Genomic DNA, 19,234 nt, shown 5'->3' with positions numbered 1-19,234 from the left:
GAGACGAAGGACATGCACAAAAGTGGACCGGATCTGAAAAACAACGCCCCTCTAAGCAATCACCATGAAGGATCATCCTGTTTGAGAAAAAAGGTCGATGACAGGTTCTTAATCTGACTATAATGATTGGACACGGTTATTTTGAGGGTGACATCGCTTTTTAAGAGTATCTTAGCCCCTTGTTGGGCTCCTCATCTTCGCAGCCTCTCATAATATCCATCTTTCTCCCATTCATGGCTTGTTGCCCAGGAAACAGGCCATAGCAGTGCCCAGCTTTGCCTGACATGCATCCGACAGCAACATCATGTACACTCACGCCATCATGTCCCTAAAATGCCACCGTGGTTTGTATGCACAACAAATCAAAGACAGCGCTGCGGACATCATGCTTGGTATGAGCTATGACATCTGTGAACTTAGCACACTGAGACGCAGGAGCATAAAGTCAAACATGGTGAGGAAAACGGATGCTCCTGCTGTGTTACATCTGTGGGGTAATTACTATGTTTGCCCAGCAGAGGACAGCGTGTGCGCACGTATGTATATATTGGCGTCTTTATGAAATATTTAACCGGCTAACGCTGTCCTAGCAACAGGAATATTTGCGACATGCTAGCAACAAGTGAAAAGGAGTTTTCAAACGTTTTTGTGTGTTGATATGCTGTGTCAATGTGCAGGGTGTGCTACATTTTGATACCTTTGAATGAGATAAGTGAATATGGCTCCGTAAACATATCAATTTGTTACACTTTTGAACTTTTAAAATGCAAAATGAAGATTAAAACCCGCAAAAATAGTGAGGTAAACCCGCAATAAGTTATTATCACAACGGTCACAATAAGTAAACACGTAGGAAGCAATACATGGGAACAAGCAGTGGAAGAAGCAAGCTGAACGGCAAGTCATAAGAGGTGAGCGGATCGATCCAAATATCGATATTATCGATACTAAGTCAGTGTCGATATCGGATCGATACTGGCACTAAAATATCGATCTACTAGTTTAGTTTCAGTATGGCTTTTTCATGCACTGCTGCGGTTTGGTCAAACAGATAACGGGCATGTCACCGTGCCATCACGTGACTTAGTCTATCATCTTTGTAGTATTGTACCTGAAAAAAAAAAAAAAAAAATTTGGCATGTTGTTTTATGGTTTGTATTTGTTGTGTGATAATCTGTAACATCTCGTTTATTTAGGTTGAAAAAGAAGTGTTGCAGGCATCATTTTTAGTAATTATGTATATTTATAGTTTCTGAACAGTATATGATAAAGTATTTGTTTAAATTTCCTGTCATATGATCACTTTGTGCACTGTTTAGGAAGGTTAAAATAATAATTTTGTCATGGTTGGAATATTTTTTTGGGGTTACTGATAAAGTATTTTCTAATTATCAATTAACTTTGTCCTAATTTTGTCCTTTAAAAAAAACAACACACAAAAACATTTAAAGGTTGAAATTTGATTGAGAATAAGCAATTCAGTGATACAGCTACCTTTTTTTTTTTTAATTATATACTATAATTTTAAAAAGTATCGATATCGACGATACTGGCTCTGTATTTACTTGGTATCAGATCGATACCAAAATTTTCAGTATCGTACGCCACTATTAACCTTGCTCTCGCAAGATGAATTCTCACGGTATTTGCGAGTTCACAAACTCCGGAGAATACATCTTGTACCGCTCCCGCAGATAACCGCCGTTCCCGAACCGCTGGTGGTTCGGACCAATCACAGAGCGACATTGTGTTTGGGGGCGGGATATGTAACTGTGATGAAACCAGGAAGCCAGCGCCGACGTCAGAGCGAACAAACAAACCCAACATGGACAAATGGACGCTACAATTAATTCTGTTCTCGCAGAATTACTCGCCGTTTCCTTGTTGAATGTTGAACAACGAGAGGCGCTTCGTGCATTTTTAGCTAGTCAGATGTCCGTGCTTTTACCCCCTTTGACTTGAATGAAGACGACATTTTCACCAGTGGCCGTGATTGGTTAAAACAAACGTGTACAATGCTGCATCGTCCAATCAGCTCGAATTATTGTACAGAATGGCCCGCCTTTTCCCGACCAAATTACTGTGGAGAGGTACCACATGAATATGTAATATCCATCTGGCTATTGCCAGGTTAGACATTGATAGAGTAGTTTCTATTTATCAATTAACTTTGTCCTAATTTTGTCCTTTAAAAAAAGAACACAAATACACTTAAAGGTTGAAATTTGATTGAGAATAACCAATTCAATGATACAGCTACTTTTTTTTTAAATTATATACTATAATTTAAAAAAGTATCAATATCGTATCGGCTATACTGGCCCTGTATTTACTTGGTATCGGATCGATAGCACAATTTGCAGTATCGCACGCCACTATCATGTATTACACCTCTATCTGATGCTACCCTCTCGGCGCAAGCCAACATAAAAACAACAGTAGGGCAAGACGTAGAAAGATATTCAGGCAGCACATTCCCTCGCTTATTTAAGACGCAGCAAAGCAGTCTGCAAAAAAAACACACACTCACCCTTTCACACATCAAAACAGACTGACGGGACATCAAGGGGTCAGACAATTATCAAACACAATCGTTGCCTCCCTGCACTTCAGTTCGGACGGCACACCGATGTTCTATTGATCTTTGCTCTAATCCAATCTGTCAGGTGATTGTTGATGCAGGTCGTGACCCTTGAGCAAAGAGCTCAGTAACAAAACCTGTATTCTATTTTTTATGCAAAAATAATAATAATAATAATAATTTTGACTTTAGCTACTGCTTGCGTTGCATTCCCTGACAGCATTTGAATTTATTGCAAGGCATTACATCACACTCACTCGTGTCACGAGCGTGTCCCAGTTGGCACAATGACTGTCAATGAATATGGATCAAGTATTATTTGCTGGATTATTATTATGTACGATTTCAGCACTCGGGGCCAGCAAGGCTTTCTCTGCTGGCATAACAGAAACACTGGCCGCATAGTTACAACTAGGGGTGGGAATCTTCGACTGTTTCACGATTCGATTCAGATTTTTTGGGTCTGCCATTCGATTCAGAATCGATTTTTGATTCAAAGTGATTTGATTGACAATGATTTCTGCTTCATTTGAGCAAATAATTGTTATGAGCTACTCCAGCCTGACTCGCTAATGCTAATTAGCGCACTACTCGCAGCACTTTTGTACCTCAAAAGAATGGCCATTCATACAAAACGTTCAGGAATGTATACAGAGAAGCATCTTAACATTACTCACCGGCATATGCTCTTCCTATGCTCCAAAAAACAAAAAAAAACAAAAAAAAAACTGGCATAACTTGATCGTGACTTTTTCCTTCTACTCTCTACTATGGCTACAACTTAACTGTGTATTAGAATGCACGGAACCACACTGCCCCTAAGTGGCCAAATTGGGTACAACATCAACAGCGTTCCCAGTACACAAACAAGGGCAAGACAGAATAAAATAATTTAAATAAAATCGATTTTAGGACATTTAAAATCGATTCTGAATTGTACTAAATGAGAATAGCGATTCTTATGAGAATCAATTTTTTGGCACACCACTAACGTAAAGTCAATTCGAATAGTTGTTCCATTAGATTGTAGTAATTATCTGATAATTTACTTTAAATAATGATAATAAATGAAATAAAATTAAATGAAAAATAATACTGCTGAGTAAAAAAGGAAGAGAGTCAAAGCAGGTTATTCACACCAAGTGCATTGGGTTGAGGATTTGAAACACCACGTTAGGTCAAGAATTTGATACAAGGGGTAAAATCTGCCCATATTGATGAGTTAAAGCTACCAAGAAACAGATTCGCTACTTTGGTCATTTGACCCATTTCCCCCCCAACCCCCTATTTTATTATTTTTATTGTTTTGTTTTTTTAGGGGGTTGTTTTGTATAAATTGTGGGTCTCATTAGTGTGCCTAAAATTACGACGTCTGCAGGAATTATTTTAAAGTGTCTGTCATTTATTTTAAACTGAAACATTAGCAAATACAGTCGAAGTTTTATTTTATTATGAAACACACACTGCCCTCTGCTGGACAAAGACAGTAATTCATTGTAAAACAACAGGCGCGTCAGTTTCCTCACCAATGGTTAATTTTCTGCTCCAGCAACTCAAAGCATCACATTTATTTCCGTTCAAGCAGGAAAAGCTTTTTACAAACACCGCTTCCATCACAGGAAAGTGCAGAATACGACAACATTTGCATAATCAATACGTTAAAACATAATATAGCCTATTAGCTAGAGCGGAAGTGGCATCAATTCTAGTGTACGCATTCCAAGAAAGGTTCTATAAGAGCTAGTGAAGTGGGAACTACCTCTAGGACCCAGTGTGTGTCCTCCTCAGCCTTGTGGATTTTTTTCTTTTTTTTGGGGGGGGGGGGGTTTGGGGGGGGGGGGGGGGAGTCAATGTGCTTCTTGCTATTCACGATTCACATCGAGAGCACAAGATGAAGATGCACACGACCTTTTGAAAGCAACAGCCGTTCACTGCTTGTTTTGATTTATTTTATGTCATTCACTCACTAACGCGCTCCTTTCATTTAATTGCCTCATTTGAGCCACTATGGAAGCCGGTGCATTCCAGCTGACTGGGACTCAGATTTGTTCGTTCCCATGACACACTTGCATCCATTCATCACATCAAGAGAGAGCTGTGAATTGACTTTAAGTTGTTCCTTTTTCCACCGTCGACGATTGCGGCTGCCGTGGGTTACTTTGTGCACTGAGGTGAGTGCGCTTTGACACAAAAGGACCAACCTCCATTGTCAACTGCAAACGCGTGGGAGAAGAGGGGAGGGCGATCTCGCTTCCTTTTCTGCACGTCTAATTCACGTTTACAGTTTTTGAAAATGGATCATCGCGAATCGCGATTGTGGCCGAATTGGTGGGACGGCGTAAAATGGACCCACTGACATGATCCGGTATTTTGTGACATGTGCGTGCAGGGTGCGTGGGACGTTTCACTGAATGCTAATTACCGCCAAGCTTATTTCCTCTGATTATTGTTTTTTTTTTCTCTCAAAATTTCCTCGATGCTATGCAATGGCCTGTATGTTATGTTCAATCCGCTGGTTGTCATTACAGTGGCCGCCCTGCTCGTGTCGGTGTTGAAGCAGCAATGTGGAGCGGCAAGAGCGCGCCTCTGCTCCTCTCCTGCCTCGCGCTCATGGCTTGGTGGATAACCAGGTGAGTTTTTATTTTTATTTTTATGATTTTGTGAAAGGGAGACGCCTAGAGGAGATGCGTGTTGGCTGTGTAGTCCGTGTGCACGCGCGAGGGACCTCCCTCCTCTCTACAATCTGTGATGGACGCACATTTTGCGCACGGTTTACGCCTTCTGCGCCCTCAGTCTGGCCATAACCTGGAGGTATGATGTTGAAAAAAAACAGATGGGTTGTGTTGGAAATGAACAATTCTCATAGCCATCGATGTTTGGGTTATTCTCAGGCTCAGCGTGAAAGTTACGGTTTATGTGTGAAGCACTTAACTCATTCACTGCCATTGACGGATATACACGTCAATAGCAGTGAATGGGTTAAGGTAATGAATGCCACTTATAGTTATAGAAGGAAACATACAAGTTAAAGCATGAAATGATGACGTAACAAACCGTTTTAAGTCTTCACATTCTAGTTCATAATATTACCGTATACTGTACAATACTTGATGTACGTGCACCTTATCAGTAAGCGTCGCGGCGGCCATCTTCTCCAGTCCCAACTCGTAGCACAGCCTCATGAAGATGGGGCCAAATTTGTACTCCCTGTGCACCAGGTTCCTGTTTTCCGCATGGTACCTGGTGACAGGCGATGGCGTGACTTGACGGGCTGCGTGAAATGCTACGTTCAATTAACACATTCACTGCCAGCCCAGCAAAAATGCATTGCATCATTTGACGTGTTTTTCCGTCAAAGGCAGTGAATGAGTTAATCTCAATTTTCACGCAAAAAAAAAATTCCATTCATTCCCAATGAGACATTCAACACAATAGTCGCATCATTCTCATTCCATATTCAGTTAATTCGATTCACCTTGGAAATGATTTTTAACATTCAGAAAATCTTGGCATACTCCACTAACATCATTTGATATCTACATCATTCCATATCTTTCCACATCATTCAATATTGTGACATTTTTCACCATCATATTGCACATTCATTTCCATCCATCCATCCATCCATCCATCCATCCATCCATCCATCCATCCATCCATCCATCCATCCATCAATTTTCTTGGCCGCTTATTCCTCACAAGGGTCGCGGGGGGTGCTGGAGCCTATCTCAGCTGGCTAGGGGCAGTAGGTGGGGTACACCCTAGACTGGTTGCCAGTCAATCGCAGACATTCATTTCAATATCACTCAAAATCGTTCTATATTCTACACATTTTTATTATCATTCTACAGCTTTCACCACCATCATTCCATATCATTCAGGATCATTTCACATATTTCAATATCATCCCAAACTTTTCATCAACATATTTAGTAGCATTGCATATTTTTCACCAATATCATTCCACATAATTCCATTTCTTTATGCTTCCATATCATTCCACATGATTCAATATGTTTAGTGTTGCAGCATTCAAACACCCAATTTCTCCATATTGCGTATTAAGTTGTATTTTGGCTCCATTATTACATGGTTTATACGTCTCAGGGAAATTAGGTGGGTTAGTGTACATCTGAAATGCAGTCATGTTTTTTGAAAGGTTCTGCAGCTTGTCACAACGTTATCATGTGTCTGTTGACCAGATCGGTAAATGCAGACGCCACTTCTGATGCTTTCAAAACCAACATCACCCTGTTCACGCGCATCCTCGACAGCCTGCTGGATGGCTATGATAACCGACTCCGCCCTGGTCTTGGAGGTACGGAAACATTTTTATGATATGTTCACTAACATTATTTTTCACATTTTCTTTGACTAAATATTCTGAATTCTAGTTTGTTTTAAAACTGTGTGGGGTTTGAACATGCTGATGGTATATTTGAACACCCTTGAGTTAACATCAGCATTCGTAGCACAGATAACCTTTGGCATTAAATTCCCCCGGCCAGAGTGAAGTGGTAAACACACCATGTACGCAAAACATTGTGATTATATAACACAATGTTTCTTGGAAAGGAAGCTAGCAAATGTATGAAAGATAAATTACTTTGGCTACTGTTTAATGATAAAGATAAGCATCTTATTATTAAATGATGTATTTTTAGATGAGCAGTTTAAAGTGGTGCATTTAAAATTGAGCCATTATTTTCCTCATATTTTCAATAAGACAAATCCTAATATGGGTGAAACATTTATGAAATAAAATCTTTCCCACTGTGGTAAAGAGTTGTAATCGAATTTTGAGGACGCAAAAGGCTGTAAATTTGTATAATTGAGGTGAAGCAGCCCTTCGCCGGTGTCCCTCTCGCATCATCGTCCATGGTTGGCATCTCATTTCCAGTCAGCCCCTCGCCCCAGAGCGGAGCTCGTCCCTCGGGTCAGGATTTGGTGCCATTTGAAATTCAGATTCCTGGGGCCATCGGCTCACAAGCAGCCATATGGGGAGCAGACTTTTTTTTTTTGGGCCTGGCATTGGCAACATAATGTACACTTCAGCTCCTCAGTCAGAAGTGCTGTTAGAATGTGTTATGGTTTAAAAAGAAAAAAATACAATCCGTTATCGGGGATATTCGCTAGCCATGATGTTTTGCATTGTTAGCATTAAGCTAAGTGGACTGAAGGCAAAGCAATGCGGCTGTTTTTTAACATACAACTATACATACATTATTTTGATTTAGTTTGACATTAAATAAATATGTAAATAAATAAATAAATATTAAAAAAAAATAAAAATCAATCAATAAATAAAACAGATTGTAAAAATTAAAATAAATATTTAATTAATTAATTATTAATTTTTATTAAATATTTTAAAAATAAAGTTCAATGGGATGTAGAATGAAATGCCCGGGCAATGCCTGGTACACTACGTTAAACCAGTTAGAAAAATATATCAATTGCACACCTTTATTTAACGTGTCTTACAGAACAACCATAGATCTGTATTATGTTAAACAGCATGGGAAGCCAAAGTGGCCGTTTATTTACCCAAAACAGTAAAAGGCTTGGATGTCATTTCCACAAAATAGGCACATTATATGTCTCATCTGTGAGGAACAAGAACGTTAACGCTCTTAAACTGGAGTTTGGTTGGCAACACATGTATAATACAGTGCAATATAAAAAGTGCATCGCCGCATCTGTTTCCTCTACATGGATCATTCATGAAATCGATCATTTTTTCTCTCTCTCCTTCAACATTTACTTTCACAAAATATTTTTTTCTTGACGCTTACACTCATTTTTAAGTCTGGTGGTGCTGTTTGTATTTTTTGTTTCATCATCTTCAGTATCAAAACATACATTTTATCCAAAGCAATCCGTTTTCGTTGTAATCTAAAATTAAAACAGAGGGCGTTTTTTGATTCTTGAACTACAGTAGTCTACAGTTTATTGTCTCATCTAGCACTATATGGTTTTATTATGAATCAAACCAATCCTCACTATGAGTAAAAAATAAATTTAGAAGAGAGGAAATGTAGGGCAGAGGTTTTCAAGACGAGCCCACATTTGCCCCTTGAGGCAACTGTGGGAAGGAATCAAAATAATGTTCTTGTTTCGTGTGTCTTCTTTTCACTCCAAGCCAATACAATATGAACACGTCAGCGTGAACGCGTTATTTACCCTATTTTTATGTACCACTTGTCTTTTCTTTCAAGTGCCCAGTTAAAATGGATTTTTGACGTCTATAGCCGTCAATGGCAGTGAATGAGTGTCATTTAAGTGGTGCTTTTCTCAACTTTGCCGCACCCCCACGTTACATGACGCTTCCAGGAACGAGAACTAACTTCATGCAAGGGAACGCTAATATGAATTGACCTCATATTCCATGCATAACCACGCTGCGGTTACGTTCACATTTTCATGAAACCTCTCACTGACCACAGTACATGTGAACGGTTATGAGATTTTTAAGCCACAAGCAAATAGAGTTCGCCTCTGGTGCAGAAAATGATAAATGTTAAAACATATTCAAAACCAGTAGCAATTTAGGAGGCTTGTGTTTTGTGGTTGGAGGTGTTGTTATGTGTGTGAACATAAGGTGTGAATCACAACTGAATTCACGCAACTATTCTTAGTGTTGAAATCCGGAACTGTGTAAATGTGAAGATTGTGAAAGGTGTTAGCTTCTGCATTGTATTTTAGTGAATGCGAATAATCCAAACGTGTAAGAAGGATTTTCTGACACTTGGGGAGGTTCACAAGCGGGGCAGGACTGAGGCAGGTTTCATCCGACCAATTAAATACGGTTCAGCGAGCCCATCTGCAACGAGCGACCAGGATTTTATGGAAAGCATGTTTGGCTGTTATTGCTGACGAAACAAACTTTAGTTATATTGTTCTCTTGTTCCTATAAATAACTTCACTGCCATCCTCAGGCGTTAAATGCACTCTGGGTAAAACATTTTACTCCAGGGGGTCTGGGCTGTCCCAGGCTTGCTGCAACAAGGAGGCACTGTTTGTTTTCGTCTGTGTGATGTTGCACACAAAAACGGAGACTTAAATTCAACAAAATACACAAGCATGGTTTATTTTCATGCACAGGGACAGAGGGAAATATGGAAATTGTGAGAATCATCTCTCTACTTCGCCCCAATTACAACAACGCCTCAATGTGGGAACCTCTGGCTACCTCACGATACGATGTGATATCTGATACAAGGCACACGATAATGATTATCTCACAATACGACGATACCACAATTATCAATATATTGCTCAGGTAATAAAATCCACGATAATCTACGATAAAACTAAGCATAAAATAATAATAATAATATTAATAATAATAATAATAATAATAATAATAATAATAATAATAATAATAAAACTAAAAAAATTATTATTAATATTATAAAAATAATATAAATATGAATATAATATAAATACATATATAAAAAATAAATAAAAATATAATACTAATACTAATACTACTACTACTACTACTACTACTACTACTACTACTACTACTAATAATAATAATAATAATTATTATTATATATAATAATAAGAATTTAAAAAAAAAAACTAAGCTGATGAGTCTTCTTCGCCTGAAGACTTGTGTCCATTTCCCCGCCACTCTTATGATGCGCTCCCCCCCTAGTGGCCCACCAAGTAATTGCTCAATAAGTCATGAACATTGGAGCCGTTCCAGTAGCTGTATATGAACGACAATATCGCAAAACTTATGTAGATATATCGGTAATCTATCGGTGGACAAAGTATTATGATTTATCGCGATATTGATATATCGTCACACTCCAAACAATCAATTATAATTCATTTAAAATGAGCAAAAATGGTTTGCGATAAATTCTTTGGGCTCCATTTTCGTGCCCAGTGCAAGACAGAACAGGGCATTTTGTGGGATGGAATGCAGCTGACTCCAGTGCCAATCGAAGCGGCTCCTCTCATTCCCCCCCCAAAAAAACATCAGAACGAGAAAATGTACTCAGTGGGGTCTCTGCATGCGATTGGCAGGTGTACAATATGTAACTGCGTATATGTAACTGCAAGATCTCCCTTTGCGGAGGGTAGTCGGCCGCTTGCAGAACGGATCTTGTGTGTGTCCGTGTATGAATCAATTAAAATGTAATGCACAAAAAGTTAGATAAAATTTGTCAGCTGTCATAAGCTCCAACTTATCTATTAACTTAAGAAGGATAGGTTGTGTGAAAAAAAAGAGAAAAAAAAGAGTAAAATATGAAGCTTCTCAACAAGAAATGCAGACCATTATATATATATATATATATATATATTTAAAAAGAAAAGCACAATTAATGGAAAACACGAATGGAGGGCCCAACCAATCTCTTGTATGAATTTGATTCATCACACAGAGGTCTACATTAATAAAGGGGATACACTTGTTAGCCTCCTACCATCCATTTCCTTTCACATACATTTTAAATAAGAACGCCAGCCCGTAATGCATCAGAGCACTTTCGCTTGGACTAAAGATCTCTTTCGATTGTACGAGCGTTCGCGCAAGAGGGAAAGGAAAGCTTTTTAAATTGAGCGAGCGCGTGAGATCGAGCTTCAGTAATTATTGAAAGAGACAGATTGAGGAAGAAGCGAATGGACGAGATGTTGCAGTGCTGATGCAGTCGTGTAATATGACTGGAATTGGTGGGATGAGCGCATGATGAGTATGACGCCCCCTAGAATTTCTTCTTTTTTTTTTTTTTCTTTCAGGAAGGGTGGACAGATTATTTACTTAATGTCGATTTATAGCCATCTTTGTGTTAAGCTGGATGGGGCCTTTGATAATATCATGAGAGGGTTTAAGACAAGGATAATGCTGTTCGAAAATCCACCTAAAAAAAAAGAAGAAAAAAATAGGCACACACAAAAAATAATAATAATAAAAAATAAAAAATCTGCCAATTTTTGCCAATAATGCTATGTTGTAAAGAAAAAAGTTAAAACATTAACTAATTAATGAATCACAAAAAAATATCGCGTTAATCATGTATTAACGCAGATTAACCAGCACACTATTAATTCTGATGCAGATGATCCTTTACCTTGATAGCGGATGGTTACGTTAATTTAAAGGTAGTACAGGTTGTGTTTGAGCAACGCAGCGTTTAACGCATTTGCTCCCAAAGACATATTTATACGTTTTTTGTTTTGTTTTGTTTTGAATGTTGTTTTATGATAGAGCATACAGAAGGCTTTGATGCAACCTCGGAAATGAAGAGCAATGGTAGTTTTTATAAAACCGGCCAGCAGGTGGCAGCAGAGTATAAGAGATCAACCAGGCCATGTTGCAAAAAGCTCTTTTCCCCGCTGTTTGAAACAGATTTGTGAATAATGATGAAACTTGGCTATATTATAATGCTAATTGCTGCAAAACGGAAATAAAGAGAAATATACTTTTTTTCGTGACTCTAATCTTTCTTTTGGTAGGTTCCATGTTTTTACAACAATAGAACACAATAGTCTGTGAGCCTTGCAAAATCTGTCAAAAATTTAGTAAAACAACCGGGGCGAAGGGGGTTGGGAGTGAATGAGTTAATAAATTTTGCGTATGACATTCAGAATATTTGTTCATATCGAACTACTGGGGTAATTTTCCCCCATTTTAAATTATGCAAGTAATTAACTGATTAGAAAACGGAGGATGAGCGTGTGCAGTGCCAGTGGATAAAAAAAATGTTGAAGACATCCTCATAACATTACATGTCGAAAGAATTAACACATAACAGGTGCTTTTCGAAATGTGGCCGGCAAGGAAATGTTGATAAAAAGCCTTTTTAATTAAGCGATTAATCGTGATTAATCAAAACTCTAAGATGTGATTAATCTGATTAAAACATTTAACAATTTGACTGCTCTAATAATGACTAATGAACGAATGATTGTAAAACAGTGAAATGTTCTGCCTGTAGTTGTGAAGGGATAAATAAGTTATTTTATCCATTATATCTATATATATTTCTAATTAATCGACCGATTAATCAGTTCAAGGATCAAGTCTAAGTTAAAAGAAAAGTTTTGCTGATCTTAATTTACTAGATAATGTCATTTTATTTGTTACTGCTTTGCTTAAAATGTCGTGTACGACTATCTGAAGCATTTGCTAGCTATCTTTGCTGCTCAATAACTTTCCTGTGCCTTCCAGACAGGGTCACTGAGGTGAAGACGGACATCTTCGTCACCAGTTTTGGACCCGTTTCAGACACAGACATGGTGAGAGGCGATATATATTTTCAATGTTTTAATGAACATTCCTGTATTACTGCGACTAACATTACTTTTCCTCCTTTATTGCAACCATTATGTCGGCGGCGCATACGCCACAGAACAAAAACGATACGAGCGTTCCTCTCTTAAGCACGACGTCTATTCATGTGACAATAATCATCTTATGAATTATTGAAACTCCTCTTGTTATTCCTGCCAGTCCTTTGTTTATCCGGGGCTTTCCCTGCTTATCATTCTTAGACATGCGACCCTCTCCGCCTCATAGCGTAAACGTTCCCCCACCTTTGTTGAGGAGCCATTTTCCAAGTGATTGATCCGTTGATTGAACGGGCTACAATGCGGCTCTTCAATTCTCTTCTCACTGAATGATATGTAAATGAGATTTCAAACAGCCATAGTCGTGACGAGCAGGTTCTCCCACAAGGAATCAATCATGTTAAAGACAAATTGTAAAAATCCTCTTGACCAAAGTCAACACAAAATCTCCGTAACATCTGACTGGCCTGAGGGGAATCTGTCCATGAATTTAGGACAGATTTTTCCTCATGTCCATTTTAAAAACAGATGGGCGAGACACACAGATAGTGGCAATCATGTATCCAACTTGCTGTTTTTTTCCCCTTAAAATAATATTCACGTTCTGTTTTCAAACGGGTGATTTAGCTTGAGAAACATTTGTCGATTAAGTAATTTTTCATCTGTTTCTGCCACTCCCAACAATTACAATCTATGAATCCACTCTTACCCGACTTACACTGAGCCAAGGCACTTATTTTACATTAGAAAATATTAGAGATAGGCCAATGTTTTTTTCAGGGCCGCTACCTCTTATTAGTAGTAAGATGCCAATGACCGATATTTGGAGACAATATTAATTTTCACTAAAAGAATTAAATCATTTACTCCCAAAAATGTATAAATATGTTATAGTTTAAACGTATTAAGTGTCCCAAAGACGTATTTATACGTTTTTTTTATGCTAGAGCATACAGAAGGCTTTGATGCAGCCTCTCAACTGCAGAGAACAGCTGAAAAAAATGGTAGTAATTACAAAATCGGCCAACAGGTGGCAGCAGAGTATAAGAGAACAACCAGGGCCATGATGAAAACAAGCTGTTTCCCCACAATTCTAAGCGGATTTGCGAATAATGATGTAACTTAGCTGTATTCTAATGCTAATTGCTGCAAAACGGAAACAGATAGAAATGTACTCTTTTTCTTGATGAAAGAAGAGACTTCAATCTTTCCAATCAGTTCATGTTTTTGTAGCAATAGAACAGAATATTCTGTGGGCCTTGCAAAATCAGTCAAAATCCAGAAAAACAGTCAGGAGCGAAGGGGGTTGCTTCAGTAAAAATGGCTGCTGAGAGTGAATGAGTTAGTACTGGCATGAAAAAAATAATAATAATAATTAAAAGACAAACTCTAGTTCTTAATTTTTTATTTTTTATTTTTACGCATATGTTTATTGAACAACTTTAAGAGTTTGTAAAATATTGCAGTTAAAAAGAGTCTTAGTCAATAGAAATCTTTGTTTTAAAAATCGAACAAAAAGTTCAGTGATCTCCCCGAGGCAGTAGCATCTCTTCAAAAGTTAAGTAAAAACTTAAATCGCCCCCTATTGTTTTCCACAGTAAATAAAGTTTATTACATTTTCAAAATATCTGAAGTCTTAAAAGTTTACTTATTTCATTTTTAATTTCAAACAAAAACAGAAGGTGCAGAGAGTTCCCAGGGTCTGCAGCATCTCTGAAAATTTTAATAATTAGTTCCTTGAAGTTGTTTTTTTCCATGAACACTTTTTTTTTTAAATTGATCTATTATCGGCTGTATGATTCTTCAAAATGGCAGATTCGTCGGCCCAACCGATAAATGGTCTATCCCTAGAAAACATCACTAAACACTACAGAAAGTACTAATGATATATAATGATGATCTGATCACAATTTGAGCACAGAAAGCTCTATTCTTGCAGAAAGCGCATCTGCGCCATGGCGCAAATACTGGCGGGTCCTGATTTTCATATCAGCTCAACGCTCAGTGTGTGTTTGGCAGAGCTGGCGGGCCAGAGCAGGAGATAGAGTGTCCTGAGTGACAATTTGGGCCTAACCAGTCTGCCATCTAGAGAAAGACATCTGCCTGTCACTTTGTTGTGAAAAAATATTTGTTGGGAAACTTAAGTGAATATGGACAATTTCTTGGTGCACACTTGCTGTGGGAATCACTGTAATGACCGTGACCTGTCAAATAAGACCACCGGCACGATAATTAAAATTATGACATTACATCGGTTTGTTTTATTGGAGGATTTCACCCTCCTCATGAGGCTTTTCAAGTGAGCGGGGAAACCTGAGGAAAAACGAGCTAGGGTTTATCTTTTTCATTCACTGGCTATGTGTGAATCAGGCAAACGCACATTTCATCGTGCAGGGCTTTCTGGGCTGTTGTGTGGTTTCTTTTGACAACAGAGGATTATGGGTCAAGTGTTTCTCTGCCTCAAGGCCACTTTAGGAAAAACATGGATGAAGAACAAGGCTTCACCTCTCAAACAAAGGTTTTAAGGTGGAGTACGTTAGGAAATGTCATTTGAGCTGTCAAAATGAATCGATTAATCGACAAGTAATTGATTATCAAATTAATCGGCAACTATTTTAATAATTGAGTAATCATTTGGAGTCATTTTTTAATTTAAAATTGTCCATGTCCTCTGATTTTATCATAACAGTAATTGTTCACTGAAGACTGATTATCATCTGTGTTTAATCAAATTAAGACATTACAAACATCTGTTTTTGAAAACAATGACCGATCATTTTACGATGGGAGTCTGCTGTATTTTTCTATACTCACAAACAGCAACAGTTGGACCGATGACATTTCCTCTTCCCTCAGGAATACACCATTGACGTTTTCTTCAGGCAAGCCTGGAAAGATGAGAGATTAAAATTTCATGGGCCAATGAATATTTTGCCTCTCAACAACCTGATGGCGAGTAAAATCTGGACCCCTGACACGTTCTTCCATAACGGGAAAAAGTCTGTAGCCCATAACATGACCATGCCGAATAAGCTGCTGAGGATCAAAGATGACGGGACGTTGTTGTACACGATGAGGTAATTTATGTCAAACAAATTCATCTCAGTGTGATTCATCTTGAATCAATGTGCTGCTGTGATTCATCGTATTAGGAAGGATTTGCTCTCGCCCTGATGGGCACATGTTGTAATCAATAACTCTAACAGCCATCAATTCTCTATGTGTGCCGTATACAGCGTTTGAATACAGATAGAGTTTAGCAGAATTATCACGAGGACACGAAAACTGTTCCAGTCAGGCATCTGGGTCTCTGCCACATGGCATCTATTTATTAAGGTCAAGAAAGGCCGATGACAATGTCCACAGTTTGGGATCATTTCACACTTAATAAAAAAAGCTTACGCACGCATTCAGTCAGTCACGGTTACAGTACTGTAGAATGTGAGAATGGAGAACCCAAGTGAATAAAAAAATAATTACTGCAGCTCACATGCATATATTTTTGGTATTACTGTACATGCTTGACATTTTAAAACAGGGGTGTCCAAACTTTTTCATTTGAGGGCCACATACAGAAACTCAGAAGGATGCAAGGGCCACATAATGTTATGAAGAGAAATTGTGTTTAGTCCTAAAAATTATACAAATAATTTATTTGTGCTTTTGCATATTTTTGCATATAGAAAAATGCTACAGTATATAAACCATTTTATTTGTAATATTGCAGTAGGGTTATTATAGTTTTGGAATTTTTTATTTGTTATTTTTATTAGTTTTCAGGGTAGTTCTGTTAGTTTTTATTAGTTCTAGTTCTTTAATAAATGCTTAGTTTTAGTTAGTTTCAGTATTAGTTTTAGATTTTATTTTTTATTTTTCTATGTGTATTATTACTTGTGTGCAATATTTAAAAAACACTATAGGAGCGATGTCATCTGAAGGTGCTTTTCTATTGGCTGTTGCTAGATTACGTCAATTCTGTGTGACATACTTTCAAAAGTCATTATTCCAGTTTATATCAAAATAAATCTACTAAAAATCACACCAAAGACTAAAACGGACATTTTTGCTATATAGTTTTAGTTCGTTTTGTAAACATAAAATGTAATTTCAGTTAGTTTTCATTTTTTAAAAAGCATTTTTATTTTTATTTTATTTTGTTAACTAAATTGTTTTTTTGAATTTTAGTTCCAGTTATTTTGTAAATAATAGCGCCTGTGTATTTCGACAACCTCCATTCTTACTTTGACCATCTCCAAACATTTTTGTTTCTATTTTATTTGAACTGAGTCAAATGCCATTTTTAGCATGTTCCGGGCCACAAAATGGCCCCCAGGCCAGAGTTTGGACACCTCTGTTTTAAAATATACATTATAGCCTATGAATAATGAATTAAATATTTGTTCACTTGTTTGCTGATTTCATCTATCTTGGGGTTGGTCTGTAAAATGCAACTGTACTGTAAATATTTTTCACAGACATGCACACCACCTTAGTTACAGTGAACTTCCTTATCAAAATATCCCAACATAATTCCGGTTTTATGGTGTCCACAACACTACATTTGTTTTTGCGATGAATTATTTCTGTCTCAAGATATTACAGATGGGAAGAGTCTTGAATATTGCATGAGGCTTGTGAGTTAGATTTTGGGTTAAGTGGGTTTTTGAAAGATGCCTAACTTCTGTTGATCTGCATTTTCCAAGGGTAATTGTTTGTCAATTGGATGCAGGTTAACAGTGCACGCAGAGTGCCCGATGCATCTGGAGGATTTCCCTATGGACTTTCACTCCTGTCCGCTTAAATTTGGCAGCTGTGAGTTACGCTCATGATGATAATGCTCACTGGAACTTAAGGAAACTAAATGTTATTTACATTTTTTTCCCCCACTCTCACTCTTTTCTCTTCTGTGATGTGTTTTGTTTTGTTTGTTCCTTTAGATGCTTACACAATCTCAGAAGTGACTTACGCTTGGACTCTGAATGCCTCCGATTCTGTAGTAGTGGAAGGAGAAAGCTCGCGTCTGAATCAGTATGACTTAGTTGGACAAACGGCGGGACAGGAAACTATTAAATCAAGTACAGGTAAGCTGATACTACAAAGTTTGGAGGAAACAAAATCACTGGATGTCAATCTTGACTTCTTCGCCACACACATTGACTCATCCTCCACATTCAACGTGAAAAATCTGAACCAGTGCTGTTTAACATCAATGTACTAAGCTGAACTACATTTGTGGAGAGACAAATGAATGAACATCACCACCAAACATTTTCATTGGCTGTCAGGCTATGATTTTGTGGACTCATTGTTTGCAGGAAGCAGCTATGAACATTAATAGATTGGAATTCCCAGTTCAATTTTACTAAACTACATGAACTAAAGGAATTCCACGTTGTATAATTTAAATCAAACAAGCTACGTTGCCACTGCTAGCTTTATGAAAATACAATTGGCATGCTAACAGTTAGCATCCCACTATAGTTGCGGTTTAGAAGTAAAGGATATTTGAACACAAACAGTGAAGTTACACTTTTAGCCACATAATGTAACAACACATGGCATACATGTTTTATCTTCGCCGAAAAATGATAATTTTTCTAGCATCTTGCGTCGTAATAGTAAAAGTCAATTCTTCTTCATTGGTGTCTAGTCTACATACATGATTATTATACAGTACTGCCTCCCAGTGGCCAAGGTGGGCGAATGCACTGCGTTCAATGCTTTACAATCTGTTTATAATATTACCACTCTGTTTTTATGAAGCACAACATTTTAGAGTGCTTTTTTCTTTAGGTTAACAGATTAATGGAATTTTTACTAATTTCAATGGGGAAAGATGATTTGATATACAAGCATGGTCGGTGATCAAGAACTGAACATGTATTTGAATCATTCACTGTAGCGTTACTTTGCATTTAGCGTGGACCAGAAACCCAAAAGCAGCACGTCAGGTGTGCTGCTGCTACCTACAAGCCTTTCCACTTTACCGAAGCTCCCCACGGAGAATGAAAATGGGCAGACCTTTAGATGCAGTCTTAAGTTGCTGTGTCTTTCTGCGCGTGTGTGCAAAGTGGTTGGGTGGAATAAATAGATAGAGATAAAAACAAATGAATGATGCTGATGCAGTACTGGACAAAAACAAAGCAAGTACCTCTGCCTGCTGCGACAGAAAGGGATGCATGCAGGGGAGAAAATGATGAAAATTGCCAATGATAAGGACAACAACTTGGTGTACACATAAGATGGGGCTTGAATTAAGAAAGAGTGAGAGAAAGTTAATATTGTGGTTTATGTGTCAACGTTTGTCTTCCCCGCATTAAAGAAATATGAGTTTAGAAAACTAACTGT

At 37.8% G+C, this 19,234-nt stretch overlaps 2 protein-coding genes across 6 annotated transcripts in view; one reads left to right on the top strand and one right to left on the bottom strand.

The window, feature by feature from the left end:
* The window catches only part of cfap100 (cilia and flagella associated protein 100), a 44,544-nt gene extending 41,246 nt beyond the window's left edge, over window positions 1-3,298 (bottom strand). The window contains exon 1 of the mRNA XM_077533110.1: window positions 3,259-3,298. The gene's annotated coding sequence lies outside the window, so the exon portion shown is untranslated. The remainder of the gene's footprint in view (window positions 1-3,258) is intronic.
* Window positions 427-19,234, top strand: part of gabra2b (gamma-aminobutyric acid type A receptor subunit alpha2b) — a 30,159-nt gene continuing 11,351 nt past the window's right edge. Inside the window, exons 1-7 of one of the 5 annotated variants that reach the window (XM_077533118.1) lie at window positions 427-454; window positions 5,110-5,211; window positions 6,784-6,899; window positions 12,768-12,835; window positions 15,743-15,963; window positions 17,616-17,698; window positions 17,824-17,967. In XM_077533118.1, the coding sequence (XP_077389244.1) occupies window positions 5,144-5,211; window positions 6,784-6,899; window positions 12,768-12,835; window positions 15,743-15,963; window positions 17,616-17,698; window positions 17,824-17,967 (700 nt within the window). In that variant the 5' untranslated portion in view covers window positions 427-454; window positions 5,110-5,143. Of the gene's footprint in view, window positions 455-871; window positions 912-4,444; window positions 4,753-4,796; window positions 4,972-5,109; window positions 5,212-6,783; window positions 6,900-12,767; window positions 12,836-15,742; window positions 15,964-17,615; window positions 17,699-17,823; window positions 17,968-19,234 lie in introns of those variants that run through there. The other 4 variants (XM_077533117.1, XM_077533113.1, XM_077533114.1 and 1 more) reach the window with 4 other exon arrangements.

This window comes from Festucalex cinctus, chromosome 9 (genome assembly GCF_051991245.1).
Source record: "Festucalex cinctus isolate MCC-2025b chromosome 9, RoL_Fcin_1.0, whole genome shotgun sequence".
NCBI lineage: Eukaryota > Metazoa > Chordata > Actinopteri > Syngnathiformes > Syngnathidae > Festucalex > Festucalex cinctus.
The sequence above is the reverse complement of the archived record's forward strand: the minus strand, read 5'-3'. Positions and strand labels throughout refer to the sequence as shown.